General features: G+C 41.8%; 1 protein-coding gene across 1 annotated transcript; it reads left to right on the top strand.

Moving 5' to 3' along the window:
* Positions 1 to 1,148: 1,148 nt before the first annotated feature.
* pitrm1 (pitrilysin metallopeptidase 1) lies at positions 1,149 to 18,080 on the top strand. Its single transcript, XM_083929017.1, has 27 exons — positions 1,149 to 1,325; positions 2,183 to 2,288; positions 2,565 to 2,671; positions 2,846 to 2,997; positions 4,044 to 4,158; positions 4,934 to 5,030; positions 5,462 to 5,622; positions 6,002 to 6,128; positions 7,417 to 7,505; positions 7,812 to 7,940; positions 8,181 to 8,294; positions 9,719 to 9,815; positions 10,356 to 10,490; positions 10,854 to 10,992; positions 11,813 to 11,929; positions 12,023 to 12,152; positions 12,338 to 12,458; positions 12,816 to 12,892; positions 12,997 to 13,162; positions 13,918 to 14,018; positions 14,162 to 14,282; positions 14,408 to 14,458; positions 15,721 to 15,833; positions 15,944 to 16,066; positions 16,854 to 16,999; positions 17,639 to 17,741; positions 17,896 to 18,080. The coding sequence occupies exons 1-27, from the start codon at positions 1,279 to 1,281 to the stop codon at positions 17,987 to 17,989; spliced, it is 3,078 nt and encodes a 1,025-aa protein (XP_083785143.1). The 5' UTR covers positions 1,149 to 1,278; the 3' UTR covers positions 17,990 to 18,080.
* The last annotated feature ends 604 nt before the right edge of the window (positions 18,081 to 18,684 follow it).

Below are 18,684 nucleotides of genomic sequence, written 5' to 3'. Positions count from 1 at the left end.
TATCTATCTATCTATCTATCTATCTAAAACTATTCCATGTTAGTAGATGCAATTTGCAATGGTACAAGCGACCGAAATGTGTTTCCTCAGGAGGGTGGCTGGAGTCTCCCTTAGAGAGAGGGTGGGAAGTTCAGCATCCGTGAGGAACTCGGAGTAGAGCCGCTGCCCCTTAGCGTTGAAAGGAGCCAGTTGAGGTGGTTCAGGATCATCTAGTAAGGATGAACCCTGGACGCCTCCCTAAGGAGGTGTTCCAGGCACGTACAGCTGAAGGGAGGAGGCCTCGGGGAAGACCCAGGACTAGGTGGAGAGATTATATCTCCACACTGGCCTGGGAACGCCTCAGGATCCCCCAGTTAGAGCTGGTTGATGTGGCCCGGGAAAGGGATGTTTGGGGTCCCCTGCTAAAGCTGCTGCCCCCGCGACCCGACCCCGGATAAGCGGATGAAGATGAAATGAGATGAGACAAATATAACAGTTGATTAACAATAATGTGATGGATGGGATATCAGTTTGTAATTAATGTGGATCAACTTTTTTCCACAATGAAGGTGAGTCATTTGCACTTTAATATTATGTGTTTCCCTGTTTTCTCGTACCCCGGGACTCAAGAAGGGAACATTTTTGTTCCCTGACAAAAGTTATGAAACAATCAACTGTGACATTTGGCTAAACGTGATGCAACAGCGACATCTGCTGGGAGAACGACTTAATTACAATTACAGGGAAATGATAGAAGATCAAATCCTAAAATAATATTTAAATTAATTCACGTTAGATTTAAAGTTGCAAAACAGCTTTAGTGTGATATAAACTGGTGTTAAATGTGTGTATATAATAGTGCTGCCCTTCAAAAACTCCCCACACCGGTCGTGCTTCGGTGATGTTACGTGTAGCCAATCATATCAGCTCTTCAATCCAGCTCGACCAATCGGAAGCGAACATGTTTGTAGGTGGAAGGTCGGTTTACGGGTGTTGAAAAATTGCGCGGCCCGTACTTGTGGTGTTCTAATGCGGCAGGATACGTCTATGGCAGGATGGGTGTAACTGCGCAGAACACGGTTGTGAGATCTGCGTTCTGCGCAGGTGCGACGGTCAGTTCTATGCGCGCAACTGTTCCAATGTGTCAACCGTCCAACGTTACATACGGCGTGAGAGGACATCCAGCGGAGATGCCCAACCGAAGAAATGTGGACTTACTGACGACATTTGATTAAAGTTGTGTCGTTTTAACAGCCGAACATATCCGGAGCACACAGTCTTGAATAATTTGACAAAGAAATGTTTCGGCAAACGAAGGCGGTGCTCCAGAAACTTCGATATTTAAGGTAAGCTAGCTAACGGTACGGCGAGTTAGCGTGAACACAGCGGCGTGATGCTAATACATTCAGCGGTGTGTGCTGTTGACTTAAGTCACGGCAACATTCACTGACCGTGACAAGGGTACTAACCGAGATAACGTGATGTTATAAAGACAAGGGGGCTCTGACTGTGACATTGCATTGAAACTGATGATGCAATCAAACACGAGAGTGCACACCTTTAAAGTAACCTGACGTTCCTGTGCCCTTCTGTTTTTTGTTTGTTTTATATTAAGTAGTCTTAATAGGATATAAGTGTCAGGTTCATCTAACTTGTGGACTGTGGCCAGTATTGTTTGGGCTAGCAAAATGAATTATAGCAACTTACATTTGACTTGAGCTGTTATAGTAGTTTCCCACGAGACTACCGTAGTGTTACACCAGTGTGGTCAGATACACCTGTACATGCACAGCCTGGGAAGTCTTTACCAGCAATGACATGAAACAACACCCACAAGATCACCCACATGTGGTTATCTGTCATCTTTAAATCAAAACGTCCACAGGGGGATTGTGTGTAGTAGTGTCTCTGCACTGCAGTGTTTTTTCGGACAGATTCATTTTGTAATATAGGAAACATCTCATTAAATCTCCAGCATCATTATTAAGCTGTGCCCTGCTGTGTCCGCCAATGCTTAAGATACCCAACACTACAACATATTGAGATATGAGATCTACATGGTTTGTTTGTGCAAAGATGGGCAAATTATTCTTTGCATTATTAACTTATTTCTTCCCCCAGTTAAGTTATTCTTTGCATTATGAACTCTTGTCTTCCTCGAGTTAAGTTATTCTTTGCATTATGAACTCTTGTCTTCACCCAGTTTCAGTGGACAGCAGCATACATGGAGGCTGAAGAGCACTTCAGCAGAAGAGCGGGCCTGCCAGTACCAACCAGGACAGAAAATCCAGGGCTTCACAGTCCGAGAGGTAAACGAAGCTTGAATCAAAGTAGCCTCATTTAGGGCTTAGTGCACCATATGTGAGTATGAACACTACAGAGATCTAAACGCATGTATGCAGCTACACTTTCTGGTTGAATTAAAGATGTACTTTGAATCTTGGTTTGTCTATGTTGCGTTATGATTTCATTGACCTTTACAAGGTTTGATATAGTGGTTGCAAAGAGACCTTGACCCCTTAATGAAAGTGTCTACCACGATCCCGCACATAGTCATTTCAGCTGCTTATTCTGTTTTTTCCCAGGTTGTAGTGGTTCCTGACTTGTTTCTCACAGCAGTGAAGTTGACTCATGATAAAACTGGAGCCCAGTACCTCCATGCAGCCAGAGATGACTCCAATAACCTCTTCAGGTTGGTTTTAATGTATTTCAGCAGTTCAACCTATTTATATTCATATTTGCAACAATTTTAACTTTACTGCAGGCTGCCTTAGAAATGTTTGTTTATTTAACAGCAGCATTTTTTTTCTATGGCAAAAAGCAAATAACAGGTGCTCTTATACTGGTTCTTGGTCTCGTATTTCAGTGTCCAGTTCAGAACCACCCCCATGGACAGCACAGGGGTCCCACACATCCTGGAGCACACAGTGCTCTGTGGATCTGCAAAGTATCCCTGCAGAGACCCTTTCTTCAAGATGCTCAACAGGTCCCTGTCCACCTTCATGAATGCTTTCACGGGTACAGAACAATCATTTCGACCTAAATGTACCGACTGACCCCTGAGTGTGTGAGCAAGAAGTTAGAAAAAGTGTGCTTATATTCATATGAATATCCTGAATGTGAAGGTTTAATGCATCTATTTTGAAATTTGTACATTTTTTTAATTTAGTAGTCTCAAATTATTGCGATGGACTTGCTCTGCTTGGGAGTCCCAGAAGTAAAGATTTTATATTGTTTGCAGGCTAGAATATATACAGTATGGATTCACGAATTTATATGATACACAGTATATTTGGATATTTATTAGTGGTTTAAGTATTGAGAACTGTTTAAATGCACCACCTGATTGATTGAAAAAGCCGATGTCATTATTTTACTAGTCAGCTTCAAAGGAAACTAAGGGCGCACTCACACTGTCCTTCCGCACCGGGCCAAAACAGGTTTTTCGCCTAGTGCGTTTGACCAGTGTGAGTGCAACCGCTCCGCGCATAACTGAGGCCAGCTGTACGAGCACAAGCGTGCGCACGTGTACGAGTACGAGGCCTACGACGGTTCTGACGTAATTTATGTGCGCCTGTTGGGACATAGAAAATAGAAGGAGGGACCATGCGCGGACATTTAACAACAACAACAATGGCGGTGAAAGGTTCACGTTGGTGTGATGCGGAGGTGGAGTGTTTACTGCAGATTTGATCAATGAAAATATTCAAAGACAGTCGACAAGACGCACAAAAACTCCGAGGTCTATGGAAAGATTTGGAAACAAAGCGACGCATCGCGATGACGTCATCAATGTGTGTGACGTGTTACGGTGTGATGACGTATGGAGAGCAAGAAGCATTTGCGCGAGGCCCAGGCAGTGTGAGTACAAACGGGGCTGGGGCGCGGGGGGAGACGGAGGGGGGGACAAGTACCCTAAAGCCCGGGGCGCGGTACGGAAGGACAGTGTGAGTGCGCCCTAAAAGGACTTCCAGAATAAAAGCATAACAATGGTTGGTTATTTCTTAGTATGGCTGATGAACTTTCTTCATGTTTCTTTTGTTTATTGGCTTCCTCATGAACAGCCAGTGACTACACCATGTATCCGTTCTCAACCCAAAATGGGAAGGACTTCCAGAATCTTCTGTCGGTCTACCTTGATGCAGTTTTCTTCCCTTGTTTACGTGAGCAGGATTTCTGGTGAGTTTTGACCATTGCTGCACAGTAACATTATAATTGTTAGAATGCTAAAACTGCTCAGTTTTATTATGCGGGGAATTTCTTCAAATGTGACAAAAATATCCATTTGAACTCAAGGATGACCTGATTAGATTTTGGAGGTCAAAGGTCAAGGTTACTGTGACCTCACAAACACATTGAAGGCCATAACTCGAATTGTTATGCTGATCATGACAACATATCATCCAAATGATACGTTGGATAACATGATAACATGATAAAATGATGAAGTGATGACATTTTATATCCAAAAGGTCAAGGTCACTGTGACATCATTGTCGGTTGTATAGATCTTCTGTGCTTCCGGGTTTAAGATGTGGTTGAAGCATCCGCGTTTTGCCAAAAATACACATAATAACCCTTTATCACATTTCTCCAAAGTCTTCAAAACATATATTTTGTCAGTCTGGACACACATGGATGTAAACTGCAACTTGAGTGGTTGGGGGAGACATGCAACCACAAGGCGCTTATTCTAGTTTTTTAAAGTGTGTGATTTGATTAAAAGGTTTCTCTGTCTGTTTGTCTGTAACTCTCTCTCTCTCTCTCTCTCTCTCTCTCTCTCTCTCTCTCTCTCTCTCTCTCTCTCTCTCTCTCTCTCTCTCTCTCTCTCTCTCTCTCTCTCTCTCTCTCTCTCTCTCTCTCTCTCTCTCTCTCTCTCTCTCTCTCTCTCTCTCTCTCTCTCCCCCTTTCTCTCTGATTACCTACATTGATTCTGGGTGTCTTCATTTTCCAGGCAGGAGGGCTGGAGGCTGGAGAATGAAAATCCCACAGATATCAACTCCCCTCTGGTGTTTAAAGGCGTGGTGTTCAATGAAATGAAGGGGGCTTTTGTAAGTTTACACTTTCCCAGTCACTGTCATTAACATTTCATATGCATAGCAATGATCTGTTCTATACACACAGGCCATTTCAATGTTTTCACAATATAAACTCCACAACAGCTTAAACATATATTGCACAAAGTGTTTTTCTAATACACGGATGTGATATAAAACTATATATAAAAAAAAGGAATGAATTTGCGTGGTGCAGTTGTGTTTTTCTTGAGCAAAATGTTATATAATTAAGAAAAAACCTCGACTGAAACAAAAAGTAGGAGAGGGAGGTTAGATTAATCGACAAATTAGAATTGAAGTCGCTGTGACAGCGCTCAATCCAATACAAAAATCCAAGATGTTTACATAGTTTATCTTGAATTAGAAATGCTTTAACAATGTCAGCAGTGACGAAATCTGAAATAATAATTTGTGTGTTCTTACAGTCGGACAACGAGCGTGTGTATGCCCAGCACCTCCAGAACAAGCTGTTTCCAGACCACACTTACTCTGTGGTGTCAGGAGGGGAGCCTCTAGACATCCCTGACCTCACCTGGGAGCAACTCAGACAGTTCCACGCCACACATTACCACCCCAGCAATGCCAGGTAGAGGGACACACACTTACACAGCATGGAAGAGAACAGGAAAATGCTCACTCATTTGTTGTTTCGAATAATCTCCTGCTGCAGACTGAGGCTGGCTGGATGAGATTCACATTCAAGTATACAGCATAAACCCATGTCATGGTGTCGGTCAAACATTTGAAACAGACTGATGTCAGTTCATTCTCCTCCAACCATCTCATGAAAGAACACAAATAGTTATTATCATCCTTAAAGAGAAACTCACGAGTGTAGCTGCGACAAGATCGAAATCATAGAGCTTTTTAAATTTTACATATGTTTTAACGTGTTTTCTAAACTATACTTTTCCAATACCAATACACATACATACACTCTTAAAACTTTTCAATATGTTCTTCAGGTTTTTCACTTATGGAGATTTGCCTTTGGAGCAGCATCTGAAGCAGATTGAAGAGGAAGCTCTCTCTAAGTTTGAACGCATCAACCCTAACACAGAGGTCCCGTCCCAGCCACACTGGAGCAGCCCTGTAAGTTCATAATTTAGACATATTACTGTTACGTTTAACGGTGAAAAGGATATTTGATTACAAAACTACTTAACAATACAGACTGCAGTCAAACCCAAAGCTTTCTTTCTGGGTAAAGCGTGCAGGAGGAAGGGTTCTCATGTAGCCGGTTTGTAATTTGGTCATAAACAAGTCTCTTGCGGTTCTTTTGTGTAAGGATTTTGGCAGCGGCCTTAACGACAGAAGTTCCTGAATCTCGTCGTCTCTCCAGTTAGGCATTTTCGTTGCGATCACTATGTAAATCACCCCTCTCTTTCATCCTAGGATGGTTGTTTTCTTCCGGTTTCGTGCTAGCTGCATGATAGAGACACCCACTCGCTCACTGCGAATTCTCCACACAATAACCTATGGGTGGGCGATATGACGATAATAGATCGTGAAGGCGTTTGGAGGTGTTGACGATCTGCCAAAGCAGAGATATGGTAGTATAGTCTATAGGGCACATTCTATCCACTGCTCTTTTATGCTCTGCACAGATGCATCAGGTTTTTTTTTTCCTCATCCAGATCACACTATTGGCTAGTCCGCCTCATGCACCGCCCTAAAGATACGCTGATCGACCAATCATAGTGAACTACAGGCAGGGAGACGCATAAATTCACTCCCGTTTGGGGATGTTGTTTTTTGATTTACTTTCCAGCACTGCGTCTCTACAGCTAGGTTAAACAAACACCACGCTGTCGCCTGATGAGCTGCAGAATGAACAGGAAGAGATAAAAAAGATGCTCCGCTGCTACGTTAATGACAAACTGGCTAGCTAGTTAACTAACAGCAAACTGTTTTATGTTTCAAAATGCCTGTGTCACTTTTTGTTAGTGTTCTTAATGTGTCTCTTCAGAAAACGGTGGCTTATGTTAACAGTTGTCGATTTTGTGCTGGTTTATAGTTTGTACCATTAATGAGGAGGCTGTGACCTTTTGTGACACCAGCTGCATTTTGCTCGTTCATTTGTCCTCATCACATGTAAAAAAACAATGTAGGGTTGGCATTATTTTTATCAGTGTCGCAGTAATCTCCACTGGACAAGATCTGTAATGACCTAGAGCATTTTATGACAGCACTTTTTTGCATTATGTGTTGAAAAAATGAGTGTTCATGTAGCCACCTATCAGAAAACATTTACAGATTTATCTGTGATAGGCTGATACCGGCTGATAAAATAGGTTGGACAATGGCATTGTTTTATTTTTCGAAATGGAAATGCATTGAGCAGTCGGTGATCTAACTGTGAATCTTATTGGTTTCCCAGAAAGAAGACCATGTGACCTGCAGCCCTGATGCTATGGCTCCAGATCCAAGCAGGCAGGACACGCTGTGTGTGAGCTACCTGCTGGGAGAGTAAGATCACATTATCTTGTTCTATTTCCTGCTGTGTCACAGGGACATTTGTAGGTTACTTCAACACATTTAAGTAATATTATTACTTAAATGTGACTCTTGAGGCACAGATTACTGCACCATCTGTTTCTCATGATCTTTTTATGTGACTCATATTTACAGTGGCTTATGCAGTCATGTCGACAGCTTTTCAAGTAGTTTCTTCTTCCTCAATCCAAACAGACAACACCTCCCTTTAAAGGATGAAGCTCTGAGTCTGCTGTTATTCAGTAACTTCTGATCTCTTGTTCTGGTTTCTCTGTGCAGCATCACTGACACATTTGAAGGATTCACTCTCAGCCTGCTGTCCTCTCTGATGATCTCTGGACCAAACTCTCCCTTCTACAAGTCTCTCATTGAACCCAAGATAGGAACCGACTTCTCTTCTGTCGTAGGGTGTGTATGAGGGCTTTAACATCAAACCAGCATGATACTAAGTTGGGATCAGCTACAGTTTGATTTTACTAGTGTGGTTGGAGAGCTAACTATTGGACTGATTGCATACCTACTTAGCCGGCTCATCTGATAAAACCAGTCATCTTAAGTATTTGATCACTTGTCTTTGATGCCGTGTTATCGAGCGTCCATGACATTCGTGTATTTGTTGAGCGCATATTCAAATGTCCTGTTGTGCAGATATGATGGCAGCACCAAAGAGGCCTCGTTCAGCATAGGACTGCAGGGAATGGCTGAGGAGGACACAGAGAGGGTGAAACAAATCATCAGCCAAACCATCGATGACATTATCGAGTAAGTACCACAGTCATATTGGACACCATTGGTTTTTAACATTATAGCAACAGTCAAACATGGCGGTGGTAGTGGGATGGTCCGGGGCTGTTCTGCTGCTTCAGGACCTGGACCACTTTGTGTATTTGATGGAACCATGAATTCTGCTCTCCACCACAAAATCCTGAAGGAGAGCATCAGGCCATCAGTTTGTGACGTTAAGCTCAAGCACACTTGGGTTATGCAGCAGGACAACGATCCGAAACACAAGCGAGATTTAAGACTTCAATCTGATTGAGATGCTCAGACATGACCTTAAACAGCCAAGGATGGCACCACCAATTATTCCTTTTCACATAGGGCCAGGTTGGTTTAGATAGCTTTTTATCCCTTAATAAATGAAATCATCATTTAAAAACTGCATTTTGTATTTACTCGGGTTATCTTTGTCTGATATTTAAAATTTCGTTTGACGATCTGAAACATGCAAGTGTGACAAAAAAGCAAGAACAGAAGAAATCTCACAGCAATGTACGTACATACAGTACTTTTGTGCACAGGAAATTAAAATTTGATTTGACAAAACAGTGGTTATGAGTGACCTGTATCACCCAGTGTTCATTTCAACAGTCTTTTTAAATGTAGTCATATTCTTAGGCTTCTGGATAAAAAGCATTAAACACAATCTTATTTTAGTGTTTCAACATTAGTTCAAAATATTTTAAATCTAATGAATGTCAGGTTGTCATAATATGACACAATATTCATAAAAATTCCTCCGTATTTAAATGTATTGTTTCTCTTGTCTTAACCCAAAACATTAAAGTCACTGTATGTCGTTTTACAGAGCAAACTAGTGAAAAACAGAATGCATTGGACTTGTTGATGCTGTTTTTTAATGAAGGTAACGCAGCCTCTCTAACAGATAATAATAATATACAGATTCCCTCAGTGCGACAGTCACACGCTCCAATCAAGTGATCGCATTTGCTGTTACTGTGAGATACTCAAATGAAATTATATTTATTCCTGACGCATGCGTTGAAAGCGCTGCAATGGACAAAGAACAGCAAATTCATAAAGTTGAAATGATGAATTATCTGAACAAAACCTAATTTTACTACAAAACCTGTTGTTGTAGCTCAACAGGCCTGATAAGTGAGGAGGAAATGAGTGTCACTGTGTGTGGCAGGTTTGGGGAGACGGCGGCCTTTAAAGTAAAGTTGCTGCTTAGGAGTCAGCAATGCACAAGACTTGTACCTGTTATCTTTGATTAAGTTTAGACAGAGAGCATCATTGAAATGCATTAGTCTGATGCTTGCATGCTGTTAGGACACAGACAGAGACCAAGCTCTTGTGGTAAAAAAAATATCCTGGAGCGGTGCACCTCCACTGCTGGATGCATGTAGGGGAAACACTGAATCACTTCTTGTCGTCGTTCACAGGAAAGGCTTTGAGGAGGAAAGAATCGAGGCGCTCCTCCACAAGATTGAGATTCAGATGAAACACCAGTCCACAAACTTCGGCTTGTCCCTGGCCTCGGTGAGTTCACTGATGTTTATCTGTAACCTTCATTTTGTTTCCACAACCTCGTGGACGCTACATGTGGGAGGTATATACTAAGTTGGTGTTCTTTGTGCATTAAATCTTGCATTTCTATTTGGTTTCCCCTGTTTTTATGTATATTTCTATATAAATCAAGAATGTAAACAAGTCCATAATGATCTTGTGACCAGAGCAGTTTATTTGTTTATTACTTTCTGTTGGACTTGACACTATAGTTCTAGAAACCTTCCTCTTTGTCCAATCTATGTATCTAAATCTATGATCACCAAAAAAGAACAATGTTTACCAGTTAAACATGCACATCAATATTTATAATGAATTATATTAGGGCATTAGTAGACAACTTGTCTGTAATAAAATATAGATAATAGTATGAAATTTCTCTCTGAAATAGGAAGAAACGAGTGTAAAGCAAGGTACTGTTTGTTGGTTCAGTCTTTCTTTTTCAGAACTGCAGTTTCAGTTTTTGTACGTCGATTTCTTCACTCTTGATATTTAGTTTTTGTGTATTTCTAGTACATAGCATCATCGTGGAATCATGACGGCGACCCGGTGGAGCTGCTGCAGATCAGCGACAGTGTTGCCAAGTTCAGACAAGCCCTGAAGGAAAACCCTCAATTCCTGCAGGACAAAGTTAAGCACTACTTTAAGGTGAGTGAAACTAGCACTATTTTGACTGTGTTCTCGTGTGCAGAGTATAGTTGTCAATTGATTGTAGAGGGAAAAATGGGGCAACATGCAGCAGTCCCAGTGTTTAGGAGTTTTCCTATGATGAAATGCAGTTTATCTTTATTTTCAAGTTGCATTTATCTGGCAACATCCCAACCATCCTTTAAAGGAAGAGGTCGGCTTCAGCAGCCCTGGTGCTTATTGAGTGTTTAATCTCTTTAAGTCTCAGTACAGATACTTGCTGTCAACAGTGGCTTTATCTCAGGCCCTCGAGTTGAACTTTAGGATGTAAAAAAAATAATGTTGTGTTTTCCTGTCCCCACCCAATATCCACTGACCCGACAGGAGAACACACACAGACTGACCCTGTCCATGAGTCCAGATGAGGCTTACCTGGAGAAGCAGGCCAAGGCTGAGGAGGAGAAGCTCCAGAAGAAGATCCAGGCTCTGTCCGACAGTGATAGAAAAGAGATATATGAGAAAGGTATTGATCATTTCTCTGCTCAGTGTTTTACGGGGAATGTTTCTCAAACTCTTCAACTTATCCACTCTTACCTTGGGGGAGGAGGGACCAAGATATCTGTGTTTTGTTTGTTCATTTTTCTAGTTTGTATTAAAGCAAACAGATCAACATATGCACTGGTAGATGCACAGTAAACAGTTTAACAATAAACACATTGGTTGTGTAGATATGAATGATTACATTGGAGAATCTGCCAGGAAAGACCATACATCAATGCATTATGCATCTTCTTATTAAATACTTATTTAACCTATTTAGCTTATTTTTTCCTGCCAATCTACTGCTCCACACTCCAATCCAGTAGGTGTCAATAATGTACCCATAAGTTGGTTTGTCAACCGCCATGAAAACACAAAGAAGAAGAAGATATGAACAGTGATGAGTGACACATACAGCACACATGTTACACCCACAGAGTATGGTAAATGAGACGGATTTAAAGCAGTTCACAGATTGCAACACACAAAATTGACACGTAGCCACATACATCAGTCGACAAGCTAGTGGAGTGACGGCGTAAAAGACCATGTTAGAGACCTTTCATGTTATTATGAGAAGTGTAAATATATTTTCTGTTCATTATGACTGTGGTGGGACAAATTAGACTATGGCGGGCTGTCACAGTCTAGGTAATTAATGGGAAATACAGATGTACTATTTCTAGTCCACTATACTATATATATATATATATATATATATATATATATATATATATATATATATACTTATACTGTATATTTTGCGACTTGATATCACAGTGGTGATTTTTTTCTTGAAAAAGGTCTGGAGCTGCTGTCTGCGCAGAGTAAAACCCAGGATGCTTCCTGTTTGCCTGCACTCAAAGTGTCTGACATTGAGCCCACGATACCCATCACTCCCGTCCATAACGGCACTGCAGGTACACCACACATCACATCTGCACAGTAGTTGTAGCATGGTGCCCTCATCATCCAAGTCAAGAGTGTTTGATGAAACTCTCCCATCTTCACAGGCGGCGTGCCAGTTCAGTACTGTGAGCAGCCCACTAATGGCTTGGTTTACTTCAGAGCCATGTGCAGTCTCAACACCCTCCCAGAGGACCTCAGACTTTATGTCCCACTCTTCTCCAGTGTCATTACCAAGTAAGAGCATTTGGCGGTCTGTTTGACCAGAAGAACATCTGGAATACACAGATGCAGTTTAAAAAAAATGTTTTCCTCTATTTTGCTTCCCAATGTGTGCAAGTTGGAAAGCATGCACAGTCTAACTACACACAACATATAACGTACATTTGAAAGACTGGATTCACTTCTATTTGTGTGTTTAGGATGGGCTGTGGAGCTCTTGACTACAGGCAACAGGCCCAGCAGATGGAGCTACGGACAGGGGGCATGTCTGTCTCCACCCAGGTCACCCCTGACTCCACCCAGCTGGACATGTACGAGCAGGTCAGTGCCAGCTCTGTGTTTCAGTCTGGAACAACACACTGAAGTCAAGAAACCTAATGTGTATTTTGTAGAAACAGGTTGGTTTGACTTTCATCCGTGTTGACCTTTTGTTAAATAACCTCAACACATGCAATGCAAATGTGCAATTGGCTCCCTAATTTCAGCCTAGTGCATGCTGGAATAAACTCCAGCCCTTTGCTGGAATGAGTGGATGATGAACTGCAGTTAGTGATATCTTGTCTTGGTTAAGGATGATTCACTGTTGCAGGTTAATCTACAGGCTCTCAGAACACCAAACCAATCATCTGTTCGTTGTGTGTTGAGTGTCTCTCATTGGCTCTGTGCTCTCTGTTTCAGAGTGTCCTCCTGTCCTCCTCCTGCCTGGAGAGGAACCTTCCTCACATGTTTCAGCTGTGGAGCGACATATTCAACAGGTATATCATCCTACACTTCATATCACCAGCAGCAGGAGACGATCCAGCCACAACAGTGCCTGTCTTGTTCCGTCAATCATTGATACTGAAATGTTGTCTTGTAGCCCCCACTTTGAGGATGAGGAGCGCCTGAGAGTGCTGGTGATGATGTCAGCGCAGGAGTTGGCCAATGGGATCTCCTACTCTGGTCACATGTATGCTATGACCCGTGCAGGCCGTCACCTGACTCCAGCAGGAGACCTCCACGAGACTTTTGGTGGGATGGAACAGGTACTGTTCAGTATATGTATCAGTAGTGATGTTCATAATGATCGAATTGAGGTCATATTGATCTCATTCATCTGAGCAACAAAGAAGTGCTCCTGTTATTTAGCCTTCAACTCTGTTTACAACAGAAGTGGGAAACAGCAGCGTGACCATGTCCTCTCATAGGTGGGTTGTTATTGCATTAGTAATGTCCTCTTCAAGTGATGTCTGACCCTTCTGCTTCACGGTTTCACTGGCTGTGCTAGTCGATGGCTTCGTATCTGACAACCGTAACGTTAATTCCGCGCTCTGTGTTCCAGCACATGTTCTGCCGAGGTGACAGAGTTCCTCATATTAGCACCACCGTTAACAACGGTGAATAAATCCCATTTATTAAAACCACAAAACGTCCAATAGCAGACAGTATGCCATTTGTGGTTGTAAAATTGTCAGTGTCATGGTGTTTTTTTCTTGTTCAAGAGAGTTAGTTGTGGATGATTAATTGTTAGAAGCCATGAGTGAGACGTGCACACCGTTAAAAGGAGTCCCCTCTCGATACAGAAGAGCTTGTCCCAACTGTAGCACGCTAAGCAGCTGTGCACTAGTGGGACGGTATATGGAAAATTCATACCGTACACAAAATGAACACCGGTATACCGGATGAATCGGCATAACGCCCAGCACTACGAGCCAATTTTTTGTTTTTCCAATCTTTTTTGTTTGTTTTTCTTGTTGTATCTGAGAGACGAGAGTTTGTGTTTTGGTTATTTGAACGTCAGGTGAAGTTTATGAAGAGGATAGCTGAGATGTCCGACCTCAGCCAAGTCATCCGAACACTTCCCAGGATCAGAAAACACCTTCTCAACCCTGAAAACATGAGGTGGGTTCATATGATGGATCACCCGCTGATGAAGTTTATTATATGTCCAATATTATTGCAATATAACAGAATGATTTCAGTCAATCATGTACATCCTCTACATACTTCTCTCACTTCAAATAAAAATGTCTCTTCTACTGCAGGTGTGCGATCAACACAACTCCACAGAAAGTGTCTGACACAGCAGCACAGTTAGAGAGTTTTATGAAGGAAGTCGCTGATAACAGAAAGACACGCAAACCTGTCAGAACTAATATTATTGAGGTAAGGAACAGACGGGCAAAGTGGACCAATAAACCAATCAGGATGTAATAAGAGTCCTATTGAGGTGTTGATCAAATCGAAATATAATCAGCTTTATTCAATGTTTTTGTCTTCCTTCATTAAAGAGGCCACTAGACCCCCTGGACGACTCCGGCATGAGCAGGAAACTCATCTCTGTAAGTTCACTTCTGCTGATCCCCCATCTTTAAGTGTCACCATGTGTTTGTTGCCAAAAAGGGAACAGGAGTTTCTGGTAATAAAAGATAATTAAAGGATTCGGGGAGAAGAGGATAAAAGAACAACTTTCAACGAAAGAGAAAACTTTGACGGCGTCCACTCCTCGTTGGCGCCCTCGAGGACTTTGTCTTTCAGAGGCTGCGAGTGAAGATGTTGAAATCATGTGAAACTAGACCGTCTAAGGCGGTGGTGTCAAACTCAAATTCACAGTGGGAAAAGTAGACGTGTATGCGCTTTATACTCATAGAACCTTGATATGATCTTGCCAAATATAATTTCACATTCAATAACGCTCCAAATTAAGGCTACATTTTGGGAAAGGCTGCCATGTCTATTTTGAAAGAGGTCCCTTGACCTCTGAATGAAATGGGTTCTATGGGTCCCCATGGGTCTCCTCTTTACAGACATGTCCACTTTATCATGATCCCATGTAGTTTTTCTCCTGCAGTACAAATGTGTCTTTTTGGCCTATTCTAAAACTGAGTATTTGAATATTTCTGCATACTGCGGTCCATAAACAGTCTTGAATGACATTAATTGGGTCTGATTAGAACTGAGACTCATGTGAATCCAATGAACCCAATTGTATGCATGTGTGATGCTGTTCCAAAAGCAGCCATTTCACTGTAGTAAGAGCATGTTTTAAAACTTTAGCTCCCTGTATAAAATGAGCTGTTTTGATCTCTAGGATAATCAGAGCCTCAGGAAACTGTACAAACACAAACTAGAGACTTTGGCCATGTTAGGATTTCCTAGGTTTACTGACAATAAGGAGTGTCTGAGCAGTTTACACAAAACAAGTGCTCGCCATACAAACAATAAAAGCAGTAGCCTAACTATTCTGATTCTGAATTTGCCGGGGGGGCAAGGACTACAGTCAGAACATTTAGCAAAACAGCAAAACTTAACCGTGTAACACCAACACAATAACAATATGATACATTTAAAGGGCTGCCTGAAAAACTACATTGAAAAATATTTTTCTTTTTTTCTTCTACTTCTACTACGACATCTACTGTTGACCGCTGTCTCTCCCTGATTATCCCCTACCCCCCCTAAAAAAAGACAAATATCTGACTATGAAAAAAGAGGAAAGGGGAGGAAGAGGTTAAACTTTTAAAGTGAACAGGCAAAATATTAATGAGAAGTGTACTTTTGCTTTAAATTAAACACTGTGTCTTCTGACTCTTCTACTTTTCAGGAGCAGAATTTCCAGCCATGTCAGATGAAAACTTTCTTCCAGCTGCCGTTCCCTGTCAACTTTGTCAGTGAGAGTATTCGCACAGTACCGTTCTCCCACGAGGACTATGCCAGGTAACTTCACCGGCCCACAGTGAAGAACACCAGAGGCAGAGAGATTAATGCTGACTCGACACCGAATGATTATTTCCACCAGTCTGATCTTTATTTTCTCTCCTTGTCAGTTTGTGCATCTTGGCGAGAATGATGACCGCCAAATTTCTTCATGGAGAGATCCGAGAGAAGGGGGGAGCCTACGGGGGCGGGGCCAGGATGGGCGGAGGTCTTTTCACCTTTTACTCTTACAGGTAGGCAGCATTTCACCACACCGGTTTTGAACAGCACTGCACTGCACATTGCACGCATAAACAACGAGCTGAGAACGTGCCTGGTGTGTTAACGTAACATATTACGGTAAGAGTCATTCACAGAACTATAACATATAGAACATGCTCTATGTTTACCAAACACTCTGTCACTAATCACACAGAACTATAACATATAGAACATGCTCTACGTTTACCAAACACTCTGTCACTGCTAATCACTAAATCCAATGAACTCTTCTTCCTCGGTGTCACTTCTGAACAACTCCGCCAACTCCAAAGGTAGACAACGCGCCGCTTAGCTCAAGCATTAGCAGCTAGCATCATTATTTCATAATGCACATCTGCCATGACCCGCCCCCGCCGAATTTTGATTGGTTGACGTGTGTGTGTGACGATTGCTGATATACGCCTAGTCTCTTACGTGACTGAGATAAATAATAGCCCGGCCTATTATTTGATATTTTACGGTAATGTGTTAATAATTCCACACATAAGTCGCTCCAGAGTATAAGTCGCACCCCCGGCCAAACTATGAAAAAAGCTGCGATTTATAATCCGAAAAATACGGTAGTCGTTATTTCTGAGCATGTAAGAGTTGATTTCATTGATAAGTTATAGGCACAGACTTTTCCATGAGACTTCCACAGAGAGGGATATTTTTTTATTTTATCTGTAGAACAGAGTGAGAGCCCCGAATAAATAAAATGACTCAAGTAAGAATTTCACAGTTGTGTTGATCTTGGTTTCCGTCTCACCCGTCTCTAAGGGACCCGAACTCGGTGCAGACCTTGTCTGCGTTCCGTAAAGGTGTGGACTGGGCGAAGTCTGGACAGTTCACCCAGCAGGACATCGATGAAGCCAAACTGTCAGTCTTCTCAGCTGTCGACTCGCCTGTGGCCCCAGCAAGCAAAGGTGAGACTCCACAGTGTAAAAGTGATTCACTTCTAATATCTCTGTCTCTGTCCGTCTCTCATTGTCTTTCTGTGTCTGTCCGTCTTCCTCTCTCTTGTTCTATCCCTCTATCTTTGTCTGTCTGCTGTCCTCCATGTTTGTTTTGATTCGGTTCCTGGCTGTGATGATTGATTCAGATTCAATGAGACTTGTGCTGTTCACACTGTCAAAAGCAAATCACATATGAGCCAAAAAACCTGATTTAGGTCACTGGAACTGCAGTGTGAACGCAGCATTAGTCTATCTCTCTATCTCTTTATCTCTATCTGTCTCTCTATCTCTCCATCTCTTTTTGCCTCCCTTTCTCTCTCTTGCTCTATCTCGCTATCTCTCTATCCATCCATTGATAACGATCAATCTGATCTCTTTCAATTGAATTGATATATATATGATTTAAATGTCATATTGTAGCATAAGTTGGTTTAGGGTTGTTTTTTTTCCTTTTTCATGTGTTTTTTTTCTGCTCATGTGTAAGGGTGTGTTTGTAAAATGTAAAAATCAATAAAAAAATAGGAGGTTTGTAGGTTGCAGTTGGTGTTTTGCCTTTAAACTGAAGTGTTTTTGTGTCCTGAGTTTGTTCACGGTGCCTTTGTGCTGCAGGAATGGGCCGCTTCCTCAGCGGAGTCACAGACGAGATGATGCAGGGACACAGAGAAAGACTCTTCGCCGTCACTCACCAAAGCCTGCTGGAAGTGGCCCAAAGGTCAAACCTTTATTTAACTTTAATATGTTTAACAAATAGAAGTGGAAAGAAAATGACAAACTAACGATACTGAATGTGATTTACTTCTAGTTCTTAATGTTCATAGATTTTTTTGTAAATGAAGAACATTTCAAATGTCCTTGTTTTCCTGCAGGTACCTCGGTGTCGGTCAGAGGACGTGTGGCGTTGCCATCCTGGGCCCAGAGAACGAGACCATTAAAAAAGATCCCTCATGGATTGTGAAATAATCTTGTTAGGGTTTTTGAAATCATGGCAAAAGTGCTGCGGCGCACATCACCCAGAGGAGGGACCGGACTGATTAGTGCTGTGTCATCATCTCTTTTTTATATACCCTGCTTTGTACATATGAGTGAAAATGTGATTATGACATTTCAGTATTATATTTGAAAAACAAAATCTGACTCAGCTCTTTATTTTTGAATATTTTGCGGTCATGGAAACTTTGCGTTTGAAGCGGGTAATGTTGGTTTCTCTGCGGTGTAATAAGGGTTTTATAGTTCCTCTGTGTTTATGGGTTTTATCGTTCCTTCTTTTCACTTCAGGACGATTCAGAACACAAGTTAATATCAGAAAGATCCTCTGCAGTGTGTAAATCCTTTTTCAACCCGACAGTGTCGATAGTATGTACAAATGATAACGGTGACGTAAAGTTTTAAGTAAGTGGACTTGTACTTATAGAGCGCCTTTCTAATCTTCTGACTACTCAAGGTGCTTTCCCACTACTTGTCACATTCACACTGACGTTCATACTGATGGCAGTAGATATCTTCATACCATCTAATCTAACCATTCACACACCCATGCACAGCACAGGGAGCAATTCTGGGTTCACTGGCCCTCATTTATCAAACGAATGTACGGCAGAAAAACATGCTTATGACCATTTCCTGGCAAACTACGGCATTTATCAATTTGGACGTGA

This window comes from Echiichthys vipera, assembly GCF_963691815.1.
Source record: "Echiichthys vipera genome assembly, chromosome: 15".
Classification (NCBI taxonomy): Eukaryota; Metazoa; Chordata; class Actinopteri; order Perciformes; family Trachinidae; genus Echiichthys; species Echiichthys vipera.
This window is presented reverse-complemented; position numbering and strand designations above follow the sequence as displayed.